This window comes from Oncorhynchus kisutch, linkage group LG20 (assembly GCF_002021735.2).
Source record: "Oncorhynchus kisutch isolate 150728-3 linkage group LG20, Okis_V2, whole genome shotgun sequence".
In the NCBI taxonomy this organism is placed as follows: Eukaryota; Metazoa; Chordata; class Actinopteri; order Salmoniformes; family Salmonidae; genus Oncorhynchus; species Oncorhynchus kisutch.
The window spans coordinates 68552-87753 of NC_034193.2; the positions used below are offsets into that span (position 1 = coordinate 68552).

Consider the following 19202-nt stretch of genomic DNA (forward strand, 5'->3'; position numbering starts at 1 on the left):
ATAACAACACAAATAATGTGTCAAATCTCATGTCAGCAGCTTTCAGTCCGTCCTTCACCTCGTCTCGGGACTTACTATCTTGTCTCATCGCTACAACTCCCGTAAGGGCTCGGGAGAGACGAAGGATGAAAGTCATGTGTCCTCCGATACACACCCCAACCATGCCGCACTGCTTCTTAACACAGCACGCATCCAACCCGGAAGCCAGCTGCACCAAATGTGTCGGAGGAAACACCGTACACCTGGCAACCTTGGTTAGCACGCACTGCGCCTGGCCCGCCACTGGAGTCGCTGGTGCGCGACCTCCCGGTCGCGGCCGGTTGCAACAGAGCCTGGGCGCGAACCCAGAGTCTCTGGTGGCACAGCTGGCGCTGCAGTACAGCGCCTTTAACCACTGCACCACCCGGGAGGCTTTGGATAAAAATGTTTTTGATCTTAAGAAATGTCTCTATCTATTACATACGTCTCCTCTATCTGCCGTTTCCATTACATATGTCTCCTCTATCTGCCGTTTCCATTACATATGTCTCCTCTATCTGCCGATTCCATTACATATGTCTCCTCTATCTGCCGTTTCCATTACATATGTCTCCTCTATCTGCCGATTCCATTACATATGTCTCCTCTATCTGCCGATTCCATTACATATGTCTCCTCTATCTGCCGTTTCCATTACATATGTCTCCTCTATCTGCCGTTTCCATTACGTCTCCTCTATCTGCCGTTTCCATTACATATGTCTCAATGTGGGTTTTTTTGCGACACTGATTTTGTGGAATAAAATAAATGGAAACCTGCCTCCTTATGGGCCAATGGAAACCTGTCTCATGATGGGCCAATGGAAACCTGCCTCCTGATGGGCCAATGGAAACCTGCCTCCTAATGGGCCAATGGAAACCTGCCTCCTGGTGGGCCAATGGAAACCTGTCTCATGATGGGCCAATGGAAGCCTGCCTCCTGATGGGCCAATGGAAACCTGTCTCATGATGGGCCTATGGAAACCTGCCTCCTGATGGGCCAATGGAAACCTGCCTCCTGATGGGCCAATGGAAACCTGCCTCCTGGTGGGCCAATGGAAACCTGTCTCATGATGGGCCAATGGAAACCTGTCTCATGATGGGCCAATGGAAACCTGCCTCCTGATGGGCCAATGGAAACCTGCCTCCTGATGGGCCAATGGAAACCTTTCTCATGATGGGCCAATGGAAACCTGCCTCCTGATGGGCCAATGGAAACCTGTCTCATGATGGGCCAATGGAAACCTGCCCAGGCAAGCACATTCATACGGCTTTGTCAGGACAAGATCAGCTTTAAAACACATCTCTGCCTGTTCTTCTCATTCATGAGATACAGCTAGTTATGGTAATCATATATTGTCTTGTAGCTTTTTTATTTTGTCATAACTAAGATATCACATCACAATCATATTTTATGCGTTTTAATAACTTGCATTTTAAAAATTAGAAAACCAATTGCAAAAATACTTTGCTTTTGTACAATTACATCCAACCAAGCAGCATTTTATCAAAACAACATATGTATTCTAGACAAATGTACTGAATAATGGTTACCAATGGTTACAAACAAAGAGTTTTCAGTAGCACAACTAGTAGACAAACACGGGAATGAAACAATATGTATAACAGTCATCTCTACCAATAAATACACACACTTACTAAACAGTAGTTTCAGGCTAGGAATGAATGTAGTGGCATTACTGAGGTAGTTACTTCATTATCTTTTTAACACCTAAGGATGTTTCTCAAATGGCACCCTATATCTCCATAGGGCTCTGGTCAAAAGTAGTGCACTATACAGGGAATAGTGTGTCATTTGGGTCGCACTTTAGAATCTACTATTCTGCTTCAACCTCCTCTGGGAGGAGGTCTCCACGTCGCGTCCCACATGTGACATTCTCTCAAACAGCTCAAACACATCCAGAAAGTGCTCAGTAGTAAATCATCATCACGGTCCCTCGACATTCACAGAAACATCAATTCTACATATCTGATCGTCAGTTTTCTAGATGGTAACAGTGGAGTACAATGCTACCAGAATCAGGACAACATCATCATCAACACAGATGGTGAATTACAGCAGTCAACAGGTATCAATATAGTTAACTCAACAACAAAATAGTAACAAGCTCCTCAGCAGTTTGGTCCACTGGATAAGATTCACTTCCTCTCATCACAATTTAATTTACAAAAATAATAGATATTTGGGAAACATGTTCCCTTGAAAAGTACCAACTACTAAATATTGTAGAAGTCTTTAAAAGGTATTTCTTATTTTAAAAGTCTTCATTTTGGACTCTGGCTGGAAGACTTGGTAGTCATGACAATATGCCATACGAGGGCTGTAAGTCTATTCAGACTCACATCAGTACATGGATTCTTCAACAAGCCCATCTGAAATAGAATGGTAACGTCATGTTAGTGTCATTTCAACAATCAACTCAAGGATTTACTCAAATAAGAGTCAGTCAGACAACACACAGGAATGACTCATCCCCCCCAACCACAACTACCATGTTAAAATAATTCCTGTCATTATTGGTATTAATACATGCATGTTATTATATAATGTTTATAATGTGTTATAATGCTGCAGGTTGAGCTGTGTATAATGTGTTATAAATCACCTTGATGGAGACTGTGGGGCAGGTTGAGTTGATGCAACTCAGAGGTCTGATTATGACAGCTTGTCCTCAGAGAGAAGGGATCCAGGTTAGGGTGAAATGGGTCCAGGGGGAGGGAGAGAGAGAGGGACAAGGGGTGTTGCAGGGGGAGGGAGAGAGAGAGGGATGAGGGGAGTTCCAGGGGGAGGGAGAGAGTGCGGCATGACTGCTCCATGGATAGAGGGTCCACTAGAGAAGACAGAGCCAGGGTGGAAGGGTCCTGAGGTTGGTAGCAGTGAGACAGACTCCCAGGTCCCTGAACCATGCTCAGATCCTTCAGGAGACTATCAAACACTCCCTCATCCAGCACCAGCTCTGGCTTGATGCAGAGGGGGACAGGGGAGTGACCTGGGAGCTGTGCCCAGGGAAGGGGTTCTGAGCTGGGCTGATGTGGGGTCTGGATGGGGCTCAGGGTGTTGAACAGGTCGAAGCTGGAGGCCAGAGAGGAGATCTGCTGGGCTAGGATACTGATCTCTACCTTGTCTCTGTCACTGTAGAGGAAGGAGAGGTCGGAGGTCGGGGAGGGGTTAGGGGTCAGCAGGCCTCTAATAGGAGGAGCGACAGTCTGAGGTATATGGTGGCTCTGGTATGTCCTGGTGGCACCACCTTGTGGCTGAACCGAGAGGCTGTATGGACTGGTGGCATCACCTAGAGGCTGAACCGAGAGGCTGTATGGACTGGTGGCATCACCTAGAGGCTGAACCGAGAGGCTGTATGGACTGGTGGCATCACCTTGTGGCTGAACCGAGAGGCTGTATGGACTGGTGGCACCACCTTGTGGCTGAACCGAGAGGCTGTATGGACTGGTGGCATCACCTTGTGGCTGAACCGAGAGCCTGTATGGACTGGTGGCATCACCTTGTGGCTGAACCGAGAGGCTGTATGGACTGGTGGCATCACCTTGTGGCTGAACCGAGAGGTTGTATGGACTGGTGGCACCACCTTGTGGCTGAACCGAGAGGCTGTATGGACTGGTGGCACCACCTTGTGGCTGAACCGAGAGGCTGTATGGACTGGTGGCACCACCTTGTGGCTGAACAGAGAGGCTGTAGTCTTCAGTATGGATGGTGATGGGGCAGTCTGCTGAACTCTCTAACAGGTCTGATACAGATAGACAGTCAGGGACCAGCCGGGCATCAGCAGGGCATGCTGGGCAATCATGCTGGGGAGAAGAAGGGCAGGACTGAGGAGAGAATGCGTCAGTCTGGCTGAATATACCCTGGTGGAAGGACTGCTCCGAGCCAGGCTGGAAGGACCTAGAGGGGGAGAGGAGGCAGGAAGGCCCAGTCCCTACCTCAGTCCCTCCCCCAGGGCAATGGTAGTAAGAGGTTAAGTTCTCTGTGTAGCCATACACATCCAACAGAGAGTCAGAGCTGGTGTCGTCCTGCTGTGATGGAGAGTGGGAGGAGCTGTAGTGGGAGGAGGTGGGGCTGTAGGGAGGGGTGGAGAAGGCGGCGACAGGTGAGGCCTGGGAGGAGGAGCTACATGATGTCACGTAGAACACAGCATTAGACTCTGCTCTCTGTCTCCTGCTGGTCTTAGACCTGTTCTCAGTCTCAGATATACTACTGCACTGGCTGAATGCTCTCTGTCTCTTTAGGTCCCTGGTGGGGCAACAGCTCTGGGTCAGCTGGGGGGTGGGAGAGGGGCAGTAGGGCTGAGGAGGAGAGGCTCTGAAAGCATCGCTGTGGATGTTTTTCCTCAGATACATGGCTTCTGTTTCACTGTGAAGGAAAGAATACAAGTTACTCCAGTCTCTCAGAGCAAAGTTACTCAATACAGGCAACTACAATTATTACTACACATCTCTTTTTATTATTTCATTTTTCTTGTTTAAAGACAAAACAATAATCAAACTGTACATACACAGACATATTCTGAAGACTGCAGTTAAAATCATGAAAGCATTCAGAGCATCTAGTACCTGATAATGTAGTTACAGCAGCTCACTTCCTGGTTCCCAGAATGCTTAGCGGCTCTAGTGTAGATCCAGGACCATGAGAGGTCGCTGTGTTGGAGCCTCAGAACCATCTCCATCTGCCTACCCTCGTCTGCCTGCACTGGGTGAGGAGAGGACAGAAAAGCATTACTATAATGTCCACTATATTTCTCTAGCATCTTACACTAAGGAAGACTACTGTTCATACATAACAACGTGAGATGCTTCCATTTGGGTTCGTCATTGTTATTTGTTATAATATATTAGAATATAGCATAACGGGTATAATGTAGTATTATGTAAACTCAGTCCAGCCTCTGAGAGGCTGGACTGAGGGCTTGTAGGCTTGTTGTAGTAAGGCAGGTCCTCACCAGACATCACCGGCAACAACTTCGCCTATGTGCACAAACCCACCGTCGCTGAACCAGACAGGACTGGCATTAAGTGCTGATGAGTCACGGTTTTGTCTCACCAGGGGTGATGGTCAGATTCACGTTTATCGTCGAAGGATTGAGCGTTACACCGAGGCCTGTACTCTGGAGCGGGATAGATTTGAGGTGGAGTGTCTGTCATGTTCTGGGGCGGTGTATCACAGCATCATCGGACTGAGCTTGCAGGCAATCTCAAGGCTGTGCGTTACAGGGAAGACATCCTCCTCCCTTATGTGGTACCCTTCCTGCAGACTCATCATGACATGACCCTCCAGCATGACAATGCCACCAGCCATACTGCTCGTTCTGTCCGTGATTTCCTGCAAGACAGGAATGTCAGTGTTCTGCCATTCTGCCATGGCCAGCGAAAAGCCCGGATCTCAATCCCATTGAGCACGTCTGGGACCTGTTGGATCAGAGGGTGAGGGCGAGGGCCATTTCCCCCATAAATGTCCAAGAACTTGCAGGTGCCTTGGTGGAAGAGTGGGGTAACATCTCACAGCAAGAACTGGCAAATTTGGTGCAGTCCTCGAGGAGGAGATGCACTGCAGTACTTAATGCAGCTGGTGGCCACACAAAATACTGACTGTTACTTTTGATTTTGACCCCCCCTTTGTTCAAGGACACATTATTCAATTTCTGTTAGTCACGTGTCTGTGGAACTTGTTCAGTTTATGTCTCAGTTGTTGAATCTTATGTTCATACAAATATTTACACATGTTAAGTTTCTGAAAATAAACGCAGTTGACAGTGAGAGGACGTTTCTTTTTTTGCTGAGTATAGTATCAAGGGTAGTTTTCATGTTTTTCTACTTACTCAGACTCTTATGTGAGTAGGCACTCAAGGAGAGGTCTTCAGGGTGGAGGAGGCTGTACCACGATCGACCAATCAGCTCCTCCGATGAGTAGCCCAAGTAAAACACAACACTTTCGTCCAGGTGACTGAAGCTCATGTCTGGTCTATGGAGGCTGGTGAAGGAGGAGGAGCAGGAGGAGAAGATGCTGTTGCCCAGGTGGTTCACTGTGGGTGTGCAGAGAGCCAAGAACACCCTGTCCACAGGGGGGGCAGATCGGCCACGGTCTGGGGAGGATGTGGGGGTGGACTGGGGGGATTGTGGGATGGTCTGGTAGCGTCCTCGGACCATTATAGAACAGCAGTTACCGTACTCTAGTCTGAAGGCCTTGGAGGTGTGCATCCGACACACAAAACTCCTCTCTGCTGGGGAACAGAACAATAACATGAGATTAGTCTCGTCCTCCATTGGGTTTCATGAACTCTTAAATCTGTCCATTTTATTTGATTTTCCTTTAGATAGTATAGTCTCTTACCAGTTGACGTTGTGTTGTCTGTCTCCAGGTTAGATCTAACTGTCTCCACGTCCTGACTCTCCACCAGGTCATAGAATGTGTCTCCCTGAAGAACATCAACCTATAAGAGAGAAGAAGAAAGGATCAACTTTAGTGACTAACACCCTGCCCTACACAGCATTCAGTAACACAGCAGATGTGATGTTACACAACCACAGAAAAACAATGTTCTATTTCCTATACAATTCCATATATTTTGGACGCCAGGTCTTCATCAGGTTGGTACTCACCATGGAGAGCCCCAGGTAATCAGAGACGTTCTCAGAGACGTAGACCAGCCTGCCCCGGGAGGAGAGGATCACAATGAAACCATGCACGGCTGGGAGGAAGGTCTCATACAGAGGATAGGAGGAGGAAGAGGAGAGACGACTCTGATCAGCTGATAATCCTGGAAGCGGAAGAAATACAACTCAGGATTAGTTTCATCACAACATCACAGAGAACTCAGTGGGTATGAATCCATCACAAAATCAGAGAACTCAGCAGGTATGAATCCATCACAACATCACAGAGAACTCAGCAGGTATGAATCCATCACAACATCACAGAGAACTCAGCAGGTATGAATCCATCACAACATCAAAGAACTCAGCAGGTATGAATCCATCACAACATCACAGAGAACTCAGCAGGTATGAATCCATCACAACATCACAGAGAACTCAGCAGGTATGAATCCATCACAACATCAGAGAACTCAGTAGGTATGGATCCATCACAACATCACAGAGAACTCAGCAGGTATGGATCCATCACAACATCACAGAGAACTCAGTAGGTATGGATCCATCACAACATCACAGAGAACTCAGTAGGTATGGATCCATCACAACATCACAGAGAACTCAGCAGGTATGGATCCATCACAACATCACAGAGAACTCAGTAGGTATGGATCCATCACAACATCACAGGTCTCAGTAGGTATGGATCCATCACAACATCACAGGTCTCAACAGGTATGGATCCATCACAACATCACAGGTCTCAGTAGGTATGGATCCATCACAACATCACAGGTCTCAGTAGGTATGGATTCATCACAACATCACAGGTCTCAGTAGGTATGGATCCATCACAACATCACAGGTCTCAACAGGTATGGATCCATCACAACATCACAGGTCTCAGTAGGTATGGATCCATCACAAGACCTTGGAAGATATACTGTTAAAAATACATGTTTAAATTGACAGGACGTTTCAATCATCAGTTCTAAGATGCCTTAGCATCCATTCTTCAAGTTGAAAATGTCCTACAGTTCTAACTGGGTTTGGGTAGGTTACTTTTTAAATGTAGTTCCTTTACAGTTACTAGTTACCTGTCCAAAATTATAATCAGTAACTTTTGGATTACCCAAACTCAGAAATGTAATCTGATTACATTCAGTTACTTTTAGATTACTTTCCCCTTAAGAGGCATTAGAAGAAGATAAAAATGTATGTTACCAATTGAACAACATCTATTGCAGGATAAATCAATGTTAAAGTACATAGCTGGCCATATATGGATGTTACATTTTACTTCATGGGTTGGTTATGTAGGCTTCTTCTAATGCTTTCTACTACGTATAATAATACGATTAAATTATATCTTTACATTCATATATATCATTTAAAAAATCTAATCAAATCAAATCAAGTGGTCCAAACATGGATGTACTAACTACAGATTGCCACTCACAACAACCACAATCCGTAAGGCGCAAATAACTAAATGAAAGAGCAGCAGTGTGATTCACATCAATGCGCTATGTAGATATCAATAAGTGATATCCGTATCACCGTAGACTACACCACTGCTGTCAGACACACACATACGCACACATGTGCTAGCACACGCACACGCACTCTCCACACACGTACATTGTTTTATTATACATGTTGTATTGTACATATGTAGTGGTGTAATAATGTTATATGTAATATATATGTAATAATGTTATATGATGTACTGTTTTATCTGTAATGTAAGTGCCTTAATGTGTTGGACCCCAGGAAGAGTAGCTGCTGCCTCGGCAGGAACTAATGGGGATCCATAATAAACCCCAGGAAGAGTAGCTGCTGCCTTGGCAGGAACTAATGGGGATCCATAATAAACCCCAGGAAGAGTAGCTGCTGCCTTGGCAGGAACTAATGGGGATCCATAATAAACCCCAGGAAGAGTAGCTGCTGCCTTGGCAGGAACTAATGGGGATCCATAAAAACCCCAGGAAGAGTAGCTGCTGCCTTGGCAGGAACTAATGGGGATCCATAATAAACCCCAGGAAGAGTAGCTGCTGCCTTGGCAGGAACTAATGGGGATCCATAATAAACCCCAGGAAGAGTAGCTGCTGCCTTGGCAGGAACTAATGGGGATCCATAAAAACCCCAGGAAGAGTAGCTGCTGCCTTGGCAGGAACTAATGGGGATCCATAATAAACCCCAGGAAGAGTAGCTGCTGCCTTGGCAGGAACTAATGGGGATCCATAAAAACCCCAGGAAGAGTAGCTGCTGCCTTGGCAGGAACTAATGGGGATCCATAAAAACCCCAGGAAGAGTAGCTGCTGCCTTGGCAGGAACTCATGGGGATCCATAAAAACCCCAGGAAGAGTAGCTGCTGCCTTGGCAGGAACTAATGGGGATCCATAATAAATACACATATATCCATTCTTAAAGATGGGGATGTCCTACTGGGTCCGTACTTTCAAGTGTTCTAGTGGTTCCGTACATGACAGTTCCTCTCCTGGTTTTGTACTCACCCTTATACAGAAAGCTCTTCCTGATGTATGCTGTGATAACCGCCATGCTGTGGAGGTATGACAGTCTGTCCTGGTCCTCCTGAGGGATGGGGAGCAGAGTTCTCATGTTCCTGATCTCAGAGTTGATCTGGTCCCTCCTGGCTTTAGACGCTCCCTTAGTAGACCTGCGTAGCAACACCATGTTCACAGGTCAGGATATGACGGCCCAGAGAGGGCAGAGGTAGAACTGAGCACAGGGTATCCTACTACGTCCAAACTTTTCCTAGTCTCTCTCAGTCTAGTGAAAAGCTGCTATTTGTTACATGGCAAAAATAATCCAAAGTCAAAACTGAGAAAATGTCTTACTTTCTGGCTTCTCACTGTGCCTTACTGAAGGAAAGGCGGTGTACCCTAGTCACAGACTGGATGGGGATGGATAGCAGTTTGCTAAAGTGTGAGCTTCTGTGGTTCCTATGGAAACAACTGTTGCCGAATGTGGCTCTGTCTATCTGAGGTAGAGAAGAGAGATCTCTAGCTGCTCTGTGTGATCAGCCGGTTTTATCAGTAGAGAAGAGAGCTCTCTAGCTGCTCTGTGTGATCAGCCGGTTTTATCAGTAGAGAAGAGAGCTCTCTAGCCGGTTTTTGTTGGTAGAGTCAAAGGCAGCATCAGAGAGCATGGGTGTCAGACAGAAAGTAGGAGGCTGGACTGCATACGCTCCTCTTTCCCTAGCTAACACCAGCCACAACAAATTGGAATTCATAACTTATAAGTATTGCAAATTCGTAACATATTGTATGAGTCATAATTCATAACATAACACACAAATTGTAATTAGAAACATAGCAAACAAACTGGATGAATGACATCCACAAGTTAATATATACCAAGGTATGGTATGTACAGTAGGTATGTAAGGGAAGTCCCCCCTGAAATGTTATTGCCACCCCTGAGTCCAGATTGTAGCGGTTTGACCACTAGAAGCCGCGCACGGATGGAGCCAGTCTGGCTGCACTAACCTGAATCTCTTGCAGAGTCCCATGCGGCTTTCTGTCTCCCCGCTGAACAGATGAAAGGAGCAGCGCTCACTGCTCCATGGACTTTCACACGACTCACAACAAACCGTCATTCTGCCACTCGTTGTTTCAACACCTAAAAGTACAGATATGATCAAATCAGACATGTATCCATCTTCGTAATAAATACAATCGACTTTGCAACGCAAACATAGAAGAAAACTATTTCCAATAACTATTTCCAATAAAAACTATTTCCAATAAATAGAAATGAACAAGGGAAAAATACAATTCCCATATTAATACATTAACTATTGGTTATCCATTTAAATACATATTAAAGAGAACCTCGTTTGGAAACCCAATGCACCGGTGGGAATAAAACATTGAGATGTGTTTAGCCTAAAAATTCCGATATTCTCCTTACTTTCAGACGGTCTATCTATTTGGTTGTGTCCAGCCTGCCTGCCCCTCTCCTTTATAGTCGTGCCGTCTTAACCCGACACCTTGTTTCAACTCTGCGGCAGAAAGAGAAGAAACCCGTGTAACATTACGTGTTGTGACGTAGGACAAGTGGAGGTTCCTTACGCGCTCTGTAAAAAATAACTGCAGCGTCGGACGGACCCCAGAGTGGAGCGGTGCGATAACAGATATACAAACAACTAAGAGCAAAAACAAGTACTATCTAACGATATCGGGAATTCCCATTTTATCAGACTGAAATCCAACACCTAGAACTGTAGAGAACTGGACTGTACATAATGGGCTATGCTACAGGGCTTCAAACATTCGTCTCGAAATGCTGCTATAATGATCATAGGTCTACACACTGTGAAATCAAAAGAATCTCAACTTCTTGTCATTTAAAATGTGGTTACATGACTAAACTGTGAAAAAGTGGCAGAAGTCAATTATATTCTACTTTGCAATGTCCTTTAATTTCAATGACAAGGATACAATGTTGATTCAACCAGTGTGCCCAGTCGGGGTTAAGGACAGGCAATCTTCCAATTCCATGTTATAGCCTAATAGTAGTTGTTCAGTAACATACCATGGATCTAATAAAACATGTAATAGACCTAGTGGGAGAAACAGATCAGTAGAATGGCAACCTATATCTCTCCATGGTTGGAGCATAACTAGGAATGATAATGTTGAGGATAACCTCTGTTTTATAGATAGTATGAATGATAATGTTGAGGATAACCTCATATAGATACTATGAATAGTAATGTTGACGATAACCTCTTTTATATAGATACTATAAATGATAATGTTGAGAATAACCTTCTATAGATACTATGAATGATAATGTTGGGAATAACCTCATATAGATACTATGAATAGTAATGTTGACGATAACCTCTGTTATATAGATACTATGAATGATAATGTTGAGAATAACCTCTGTTGTAGATACTATGAATGATCATGTTGAGAATAACCTCTGTTGTAGATACTATTAATGATAATGTTGAGGTTATGACACGCGATGGCTAAATACAATCTATGTCCGTGTCAGGGAGCAGGGACGCTGACTCAGCTCCAGTATGGTCTGAGAGAGGGACAGTGATGAAGGTCTGAGAGAGGGACTGTGATGAAGGTCTGAGAGGGACAGTGATGAAGGTCTGAGAGAGGGACAGTGATGAAGGTCTGAGAGAGGGACAGTGATGAAGGTCTGAGAGAGGGACAGCGATGAAGGTCTGAGAGAGGGACAGTGATGAAGGTCTGAGAGAGGGACAGTGATGAAGGTCTGAGAGAGGGACAGTGATGAAGGTCTGAGAGAGGGACAGCGATGAAGGTCTGAGAGAGGGACAGTGATGAAGGTCTGAGAGAGGGACAGCGATGAAGGTCTGAGAGAGGGACAGCGATGAAGGTCTGAGAGAGGGACAGCGATGAAGGTCTGAGAGAGAGCCAGTGATGAAGGTCTGAGAGAGGGACGGTGATGAAGGTCTGAGAGAGGGACAGTGATGAAGGTCTGAGAGAGGGACAGTGATGAAGGTCTGAGAGAGGGACAGTGATGAAGGTCAGAGAAAGGGACAGTGATGAAGGTCTGAGAGAGGGACAGTGATGAAAGTCTGAGAGGGACAGTGATGAAGGTCTGAGAGAGGGACAGTGATGAAGGTCTGAGAGAGGGACAGTGATGAAAGTCAGAGAGGAACAGTGATGTAGGTCAGAGAGGGACCGTGATGAAGGTCTGAGAGAGACAGTGATGAAGGTCAGAGAGGGACAGTGATGCAGGTCAGAGAGGGACAGTGATGAAGGTCAGAGAGGAACCGTGATGAAGGTTTGAGAGCGGGACAGTGATGAAGGTCTGAGAGAGGGACAGTGATGAAGTACAGAGAGGGACAGTGATGAAGTTCAGAGAGGAACAGTGATGAAGGTTTGAGAGCGGGACAGTGATGAAGGTCTGAGAGAGGGACAGCGATGAAGGTCTGAGAGAGGGACAGTGCTGAAGCTCTGAGAGAGGGATCATGATGAAGGTCTGAGAGGGACAGTGATGAAGGTCTGAGAGGAACAGTGATGAAGTTTTGAGAGTGGGACAGTGATGAAGGTCAGAGAGGAACAGTGATGAAGGTTTGAGAGCGGGACAGTGATGAAGGTCTGAGAGGGGGACAGTGATGAAGGTCAGAGAGGGACAGTGATGAAGTTCAGAGAGGAACAGTGATGAAGGTTTGAGAGCGGGACAGTGATGAAGGTCTGAGAGAGGGACAGCGATGAAGGTCTGAGAGAGGGACAGTGCTGAAGCTCTGAGAGAGGGATCGTGATGAAGGTCTGAGAGGGACAGTGATGAAGGTTTGAGAGTGGGACAGTAATGAGGGTCTGAGAGGAACAGTGATGAAAGTTTGAGAGTGGGACAGTGATGAAGGTCTGAGAGAGGGACAGTGATGAAGGTCTGAGAGAGGGACAGTGATGAATGTCAGAGAGGGACAGTGATGAAGGTTTGAGAGCGGGACAGTGATGAAAGTCTGAGAAAGGGAGAGTGATGAAATTCTGAGAGAGGGAAAGTGATGCAGGTCAGATAGGGACAGTGATGAAGATCTGAAAGAGAGACAGTGATGAAGGTCAGAGAGGTACAGTGATGAAGGTCATAGAGGGACAGTGATGAAGGTTTGAGAGTGGGACAGTGATGAAGGTCTGAGAGAGGGACAGTGATGAAGGTCTGAGAGAGGGACAGTGATCAAGGTCTGAGAGGGATAGTGATGAAGGTTTGAGAGAGGGATAGTGATGAAGGTTTGAGAGAGGGATAGTGATGATGAGATAGAGAGAGAAGCCGGTAACAGAGAGAGAGAGAGAGAGGGTAGCAGGGAGCCTAGAGAGAGAGTATGAATCAGTGAGCGAAGCCTTGCTATTGAGAGAGGCCGCCATAGCCTGTCTTCTCTTGAGAGCCAGGACCTTAGACTGAGTGGCTTCGGGACAAGTCTATGAATGTCATTGAGAGGCCCATCCAGAGCCCGGGCTTGAACCCGATCGAACACCTCTGGAGAGACCTGAAAATAGCTGTGCAGCGACGCTCCCCATCCAACCTGACAATGCTTGATAGGATCTGCAGATCCCAAATACAGGTGTGTCAAGCTTGTAGCGTCATACCCAAGAAAACTTGAGGCTGAGTAAAGGGTCTGAATAAAAAATATGAAAAAAGTGAACTGTATATATCAGTTTCTTAATTTTCACACTTCAAATACCCCTAATTACAACCCTGTACATATGTTTCCCATGCCAATAAATCACTTTGAACTGAATTGAGAGAGGCAGGTAGTCTAGAGAGAGAGAGAGAGACTTCCTAACCTCCTGCCAAATGTATGACCATATTTGAAACATATTTACCTCAGATTACTCAGACCCACAAAGAATTCGAAAAAAAATCCAATCTTGCTAAGCTCCCATATCTATTGGGTGAAATACCACAGCCACAAGAAAAGGACAACCAGTGAAGAACAAACACCATTGTAAATACAACCAATATCTTTGTATATTTATTTTCCATTTTGAACTTGAACTATTTGCGCATAATATGACATTTGTAATGTCTTGGTTGTTTTGGAACTTTTGTCAGTGTAATGTTTACTGTTTATTTCACTTTTGTTTATTATTTATTATTACTTGCTTTGGCAACGTAAGCATATGTTTCCAATGCCAATAAAGAACCTTATATTGAATGAGAAATTATGAGAGAGCAAAAAGATCACTATTTGACACACTGGAAAGAATCAACCAAAAAACAGAGCAAACTAGAATGCTATTTGGCCCTAAACAGAGAGTACACAGAATAACTGACCACTGTGACTGACCCAAACTTAAGGAAAGTTTTGACTATGTACAGACTCAGTGAGCATAGCATTTCTATTGAGAGAGGTCGCCACAGGCAGTCATCTCTCGAGAGTCATCCCTGCCTATGTGCCCACGCGTTGCATGAGTGCTAAGGGACTGGGTGAGAGGGAGTGAAAGAGAGAGAGCTGTGTCTCGGGTTGCCGACAGGGCCTTACTCAGACACAATGACAAGTTTGTCTGTATGAGCTTCCATGTCCCAGTAACATCCTCTTTAGGCTGTCAGTGGTTTGAAGTTACCAGTTTTGATACCAGTGGTCGGCATATTGTTTTGGGGAAAGGATGGGTCTGAGAGGGTGAAGAGGGGAGGAAGAGAGGAACTCTGGACTGGCTTCACTACTAGCTGATTGGCTGAAGACATGTGGACAACATAAGCAAATTGCTCTGTTGTTATAACGTTTTATTTTATTATTTAAAAGTTATTCTTTAGTGGATAGAACAGGTTATAAACCAGTTACAACAGGTTATAAACCAGTTACAACAGGTTATAAACCAGTTACAACAGGTTATAAACCAGTTACAACAGGTTATAAACCAGTTACAACAGGTTATAAACCAGTTACAACAGGTTATAAACCAGTTACAACAGGTTATAAACCAGTTACAACAGGTTATAAACCAGTTACAACAGGTTATAAACCAGTTACAACAGGTTATAAACCAGTTACAACAGGTTATAAACCAGTTACAACAGGTTATAAACCACAGGTTATAAACCAGTTACAACAGGTTATAAACCAGTTACAACAGGTTATAAACCAACAGGTTATAACCAGTTACAACAGGTTATAAACCAGTTACAACAGGTTATAAACCAACAGGTTATAAACCACAGGTTATAAACCAGTTACAACAGGTTATAAACCAACAGGTTATAAACCAGTTACAACAGGTTATAAACCAACAGGTTATAAACCAACAGGTTATAAACCAACAGGTTATAAACCAGTTACAACAGGTTATAAACCAACAGGTTATAAACAACAGGTTATAAACCAACAGGTTATAAACCAGTTACAACAGGTTATAAACCAACAGGTTATAAACCAGTTACAACAGGTTATAAACCAGTTACAACAGGTTATAAACCAACAGGTTATAACCAACAGGTTATAAACCAACAGGTTGTTACAACAGGTTATAAACCAGTTACAACAGGTTATAAACCAACAGGTTATAAACCAACAGGTTATAAACCAACAGGTTATAAACCAACAGGTTATAAACCGACAGGTTATAAACCAACAGGTTACAAACCAACAGGTAATAAACCAACAGGTTATAAACCAACAGGTTACAAACCAACAGGTTATAAACCAACAGGTTATAAACCAACAGGTTATAAACCAACAGGTTATAAACCAACAGGTTATAAACCAACAGGTTATAAACCGACAGGTTATAAACCAACAGGTTACAAACCAACAGGTAATAAACCAACAGGTTATAAACCAACAGGTTATAAACCAACAGGTTATAAACCAACAGGTTATAAACCAGTTACAACAGGTTATAAACCAACAGGTTATAAACCAACAGGTTATAAACCAACAGGTAATAAACCAGTTACAACAGGTTATAAACCAACAGGTTATAAACCAACAGGTTATAAACCAACAGGTTATAAACCAGTTACAACAGGTTATAAACCAACAGGTTATAAACCAGTTACAACAGGTTATAAACCAGTTACAACAGGTTATAAACCAACAGGTTATAAACCAGTTACAACAGGTTATAAACCAACAGGTTATAAACCAACAGGTTATAAACCAGTTACAACAGGTTATAAACCAACAGGTTATAAACCAACAGGTTATAAACCAGTTACAACAGGTTATAAACCAACAGGTTATAAACCAACAGGTTATAAACCAGTTACAACAGGTTATAAACCAACAGGTTATAAACCAACAGGTTATAAACCAACAGGTTATAAACCAACAGGTAATAAACCAGTTACAACAGGTTATAAACCAACAGGTTATAAACCAACAGGTTATAAACCAACAGGTTATAAACCAGTTACAACAGGTTATAAACCAACAGGTTATAAACAGTTACAACAGGTTATAAACCAACAGGTTATAAACCAACAGGTTATAAACCAACAGGTTATAAACCGACAGGTTATAACCAACAGGTTATAAACCAACAGGTTATAAACCGACAGGTTATAAACCAACAGGTTACAAACCAACAGGTAATAAACCAACAGGTTATAAACCAACAGGTTACAAACCAACAGGTTATAAACCAACAGGTTATAAACCAACAGGTTATAAACCAACAGGTTATAAACCAACAGGTTATAAACCAACAGGTTATAAACCAACAGGTTATAAACCAACAGGTTATAAACCAACAGGTTATAAACCGACAGGTTATAAACCAACAGGTTACAAACCAACAGGTAATAAACCAACAGGTTATAAACCAACAGGTTATAAACCAACAGGTTAAAAACCAACAGGTTATAAACCAGTTACAACAGGTTATAAACCAACAGGTTATAAACCAACAGGTTATAAACCAACAGGTAATAAACCAGTTACAACAGGTTATAAACCAACAGGTTATAAACCAACAGGTTATAAACCAACAGGTTATAAACCAGTTACAACAGGTTATAAACCAACAGGTTATAAACCAGTTACAACAGGTTATAAACCAACAGGTTATAAACCAACAGGTTATAAACCAACAGGTTATAAACCAACAGGTTATAAACCAACAGGTTACAAACCAACAGGTAATAAACCAACAGGTTATAAACCAACAGGTTACAAACCAGTTACAACAGGTTATAAACCAACAGGTTATAAAGCAACAGGTTATAAACCAACAGGTTATAAACCAGTTACAACAGGTTATAAACCAACAGGTTATAAACCAGTTACAACAGGTTATAAACCAACAGGTTATAAACCAGTTACAACAGGTTATAAACTACAAGGTGATAAACCGACAGGTTATTAACCAGTTACAACAGGTTATAAACCAGCAGGTTATAAACCGACAGGTTATTAACCAACAGGTTATAAACCAACAGGTTATAAACCAGTTACAACAGGTAATAAATCAACAGGTTATAAACCAGTTACAACAGGTTATAAACCAGTTACAACAGGTTATAAACCAACAGGTTATAAACCAACAGGTTATAAACCAGTTACAACAGGTTATAAACCAACAGGTTATAAACCAACAGGTTATAAACCAACAGGTTATAAACCAACAGGTAATAAACCAACAGGTTATAAACCAACAGGTTATAAACCGACAGGTTATAAACCAACATGTTATAAACCAACAGGTAATAAACCAACAGGTTATAAACCAACAGGTAATAAACCAACAGGTTATAAACCAGTTACAACAGGTTATAAACCGACAGGTTATAAACCAACAGGTAATAAACCAACAGGTTATAAACCAACAGGTTATAAACCAACAGGTAATAAACCAACAGGTTATAAACCAACAGGTTACAAACCAGTTACAACAGGTTATAAACCAACAGGTTATAAACCAACAGGTTATAAACCAGTTACAACAGGTTATAAACCAACAGGTTATAAACCAACAGGTTATAAACCAGTTACAACAGGTTACAAACCAACAGGTTATAAACCAACAGGTTACAAACCAACAGGTTATAAACCAACAGGTTATAAACCAGTTACAACAGGTTATAAACCAACAGGTTATAAACCAACAGGTTATAAACCAGTTACAACAGGTTATAAACCAACAGGTTATAAACCAACAGGTTACAAACCAGTTACAACAGGTTATAAACCAACAGGTTATAAACCAGTTACAACAGGTTATAAACCAACAGGTTATAAACCAACAGGTAATAAACCAACAGGTTATAAACCAACAGGTTATAAACCAACAGGTTATAAACCAGTTACAACAGGTTATAAACCAACAGGTTATAAACCGACAGGTTATAAACCAACAGTTAATAAACCAACAGGTTATAAACCAGTTACAACAGGTTATAAACCAACAGGTTATAAACCAGCAGGTTATAAACCAGCAGGTTATAAACCAGCAGGTTATAAACCAGTTACAACAGGTTATAAACCAACAGGTTATAAACCAACAGTTAATAAACCAACAGGTTATAAACCAACAGGTTATAAACCAACAGGTTATAAACCAGTTACAACATGTTACAAACCAACAGGTTATAAACCAGTTACAACAGGTTATAAACCAACAGGTTATAAACCAGCAGGTTATAAACCAGCAGGTTATAAACCAGTTACAACAGGTTATAAACCAACAGGTTATAAACCAACAGGTTATAAACCAGTTACAACAGGTTATAAACCAACAGGTTATAAACCAGGTAATTAACTAGTTGTAACAAGTTACTCTCTAACGGTCTTATAGCAATTTATGAGGGGGAGGAAATAGAGAAACTAGAAGATTTAAACAATGGATCAGGTCAGTCATTCTCAAGGCCACATCGAGTTAATATGCTGTGTCTCCCTCTATTAACGTCTGGACTGAAGGCCCCTGGGTCGAGGGGTCTGGTCTGGGTCGAGGGGACTTGACTGGGTCGAGGGGTCTGGACAGTGTCGAGGGGTCTGGACTGAAGGCCCCTGGGGGTCTGGGTTGAGGGGACTGGGTCGAGGGGTCTGGACTGGAGGGCACCTGGAGGTCTGGGTCGAGGGGTCTGGTCTGGGTCTAGGGGTCTGGACTAGGT

General features: G+C 43.3%; 1 protein-coding gene across 1 annotated transcript; it reads right to left on the reverse strand.

The window, feature by feature from the left end:
- Positions 1 to 1373: 1373 nt before the first annotated feature.
- On the reverse strand, positions 1374 to 9338 carry npas4l (neuronal PAS domain protein 4 like). The gene is made up of 7 exons (XM_031799970.1): positions 9158 to 9338; positions 6648 to 6805; positions 6379 to 6478; positions 5867 to 6268; positions 4605 to 4740; positions 2645 to 4404; positions 1374 to 2411 (listed from the first exon to the last, which is right to left on the reverse strand). The coding sequence occupies exons 1-7, from the start codon at positions 9336 to 9338 to the stop codon at positions 2383 to 2385; spliced, it is 2766 nt and encodes a 921-aa protein (XP_031655830.1). The 3' UTR covers positions 1374 to 2382.
- Between the last annotated feature and the right edge of the window lie 9864 nt (positions 9339 to 19202).

Excerpts from the sequence above, each read along its gene's own strand:
- npas4l (XM_031799970.1), bottom strand. The coding sequence starts at position 9,338 with ATGGTGTTGCTACGCAGGTCTACTAAGGGAGCGTCTAAAGCCAGGAGG. Across the intron at positions 4,741-5,866 it reads CTACTCACATAAGAGTCTGA|TGCAGGCAGACGAGGGTAGG; the intron begins GTAAGTAGAAAA and ends CTCCTCACCCAG. Across the intron at positions 4,405-4,604 it reads TGCTGTAACTACATTATCAG|TGAAACAGAAGCCATGTATC; the intron begins GTACTAGATGCT and ends TTTCCTTCACAG.